Below are 2255 nucleotides of genomic sequence, written 5' to 3' on the forward strand. Positions count from 1 at the left end.
CCGTCTGCTTGCCTCCCAGCTCCATCGTGCTCTACCACATGATGGCCTGGGGCCTGGCCGCCCTGCTGTGCACCGAGGGCGTCTTCATGCTCTACTACCCCTCGGTGTCCAGGTAAGCTCGCCCGCCCCACGCAACCCGGCCCCTGCCCGCCGCCTAGCGTGTGTCCCCTTGCAGGAAGGGCACTGGGAACACCCCCCAGGGGACGCCGTGTGGGTCAGCCCACCGTCTCCAGCCGTGGGAGTCTGAGCTCACAGACCGTACGCCTGAGCCCGGGGTGCCCCCCATGACCTTGTCACCCTCAGGGGGCATCCACCCCTGCACTGCCTTCCACGTTGGAGTGGACAGGTGCCTGTGCACACGAGCGTGTTCACACAAGCTCGGGCATGTCTCCCCGACACAAGTACGCGTGCGAAGCCTTAGGCTCGCCCCCTCCCGCGTTGACACAGCCCCGTCCTGCCCACTGCTGAATTTTCACTCTTCAAAGCAGCTTTCTCTGGATGAGCAGGTAAGTTTAACGTCCTAAGAATCGGTCCGAGAGGGTGTGGAGGAGTCAGAGGGTCCCCCTTAGAAGCCCTCCTTCTAAGCCTGCACCCGCTACACGGACTCGCTTCCCTTCCGTCCTGTGCTCTCGGCTGTCCTGAGCATTTCCAGGGAGAGGTGGCCTCTGAAATGGTCCCAGCAGCGTTTTCAAGTTAAAAAGCTCATCTCAGCAACCATCTGTGAAGCCTCAAGGTGCCTCCGAGGGTATATCCTGTAACTTCCGATAGAGAACTGAAAACCGGAGGTCGGACAGTGTGTCTTTGTCTGTGGTCTCAGGGTCGTGTCGCCTACGGGTCAGCTCAGCACAGCCCCCAGGACCAAGCCAGCCTTACATCCGATTTTGTAAATAAAGTTTTATTGGAACACAGCCACGCCCATTTGTTTATACACCACGCGTGGCTGCATGACTTCAGAGTTGTATAGTTTCCACACAGGCTCTGTGGCTCGTGAAGCATAAAATATTTGCCATCTGCTGCCTCGTAGAACAAGGTTTGCTGAGTCGTGGTGTGGACCGTGTACCTCTCTTCCGTTTCTAAGTCCTGCAACTGCTTAATTACACGTGCGTGGACCGGTGGTGTCTCGTCGTCAGGGAACAGTCACACAGCTGCGTGGAGATTTCGCCCCTGCGGCCCGCTCTCCCGAGGAACAGGAAAAGGACACAAACCATGTCAGCAGCTGTCAAACGGGATGCGTGTAAATGGAACGGGACTTTTCACCCCTCCCGTCCACCTGTGGATCCTGGAGACTCCTGGGGTGTTTGCAGCTGAGCCTGAGGGGCTCCCAAGGTGCCCCCACGGCCTCCAGACGGCCCGTCATTTTAAGCATCACCGTCCTTAGTCATCCCTTCATGCTCCCTGTGCAGCGTAATGTGTGTGGCCACTCCTCCACGTCCTCTGGCCACCGATGATTCCCCGTGAGTCATCAAGAGAAAGCCTGGTCCTTGTCCCAGAAAAGAACCACTGCCGTGATTGTCATCACTACCGGGAGAACAAGTGTCCTTTGAAATGGGAGCTCGAGTATTTGAGTTGCTCACGGAGAGAAACTGGCTCTGGCCCGGCCTCAGCCAGGCTCCGCTGGTAGTAAATGCTCCAGACCAACTCGTTCATCGATGGTCTTTGTCTTACTCGGGAATCCGGAAGCCCAGGGCGGCTTCCTTTTTCCACTTTTCCCCAGCAGGGGGCACTATAAAGCTCCCCTAATAAAATGCATTAGACGAATCCCACGTACGAGACGCACAGCAACCTGACTGACGGCCGTTATGCTTCTGCCATTTATTGCTCGTTCACGGACACGAGTCCGAGTTGTCTTACGCATTTCCCCTTTTCGGTCTCATCCTCCTATCTCGGCTTCCAGATAAGAAGGCGTATTGTAGGCGCACCTTTGTTTTCCAGAATGACTCGTTTTTTCTCCGACAGGTGTGACAGGGGTCTGGAGCACGCCATCCCCCACTATGTCACCACGTATTTGCCACTGCTGCTTGTCCTCGTGGCCAATCCCATCCTCTTCCGAAAGACAGTCACCGCAGGTAAAGAATGGGAAAGTTCTCCAGGTGCCTCGGGCTCAGGTAATGACACGCGTTGTCCTTCTGGAATTATCTACGCGGTTGACCTGATTCATCATCCTCCAGAGAGATAAGAATACAGTTGGAGAAAGTGAGATTTGATAAGCGAAAGTGAGCAAGCCGACGTGGTGATGGGCTCCACGAGTTCTTTGC

The 2255-nt window shown here is 56.0% G+C and overlaps 1 protein-coding gene across 1 annotated transcript in view; it reads left to right on the forward strand.

The window, feature by feature from the left end:
- Window positions 1–2255, forward strand: part of GPR143 (G protein-coupled receptor 143) — a 29035-nt gene that overhangs the window by 13291 nt on the left and 13489 nt on the right. The window contains exons 5-6 of the mRNA XM_011385969.2: window positions 20–112; window positions 1957–2066. Coding sequence (XP_011384271.2) covers window positions 20–112; window positions 1957–2066 — 203 coding nt within the window. The remainder of the gene's footprint in view (window positions 1–19; window positions 113–1956; window positions 2067–2255) is intronic.

The sequence above is a fragment of the Pteropus vampyrus genome, unplaced genomic scaffold (assembly GCF_000151845.1).
Source record: "Pteropus vampyrus isolate Shadow unplaced genomic scaffold, Pvam_2.0 Scaffold850, whole genome shotgun sequence".
Lineage (NCBI taxonomy): Eukaryota > Metazoa > Chordata > Mammalia > Chiroptera > Pteropodidae > Pteropus > Pteropus vampyrus.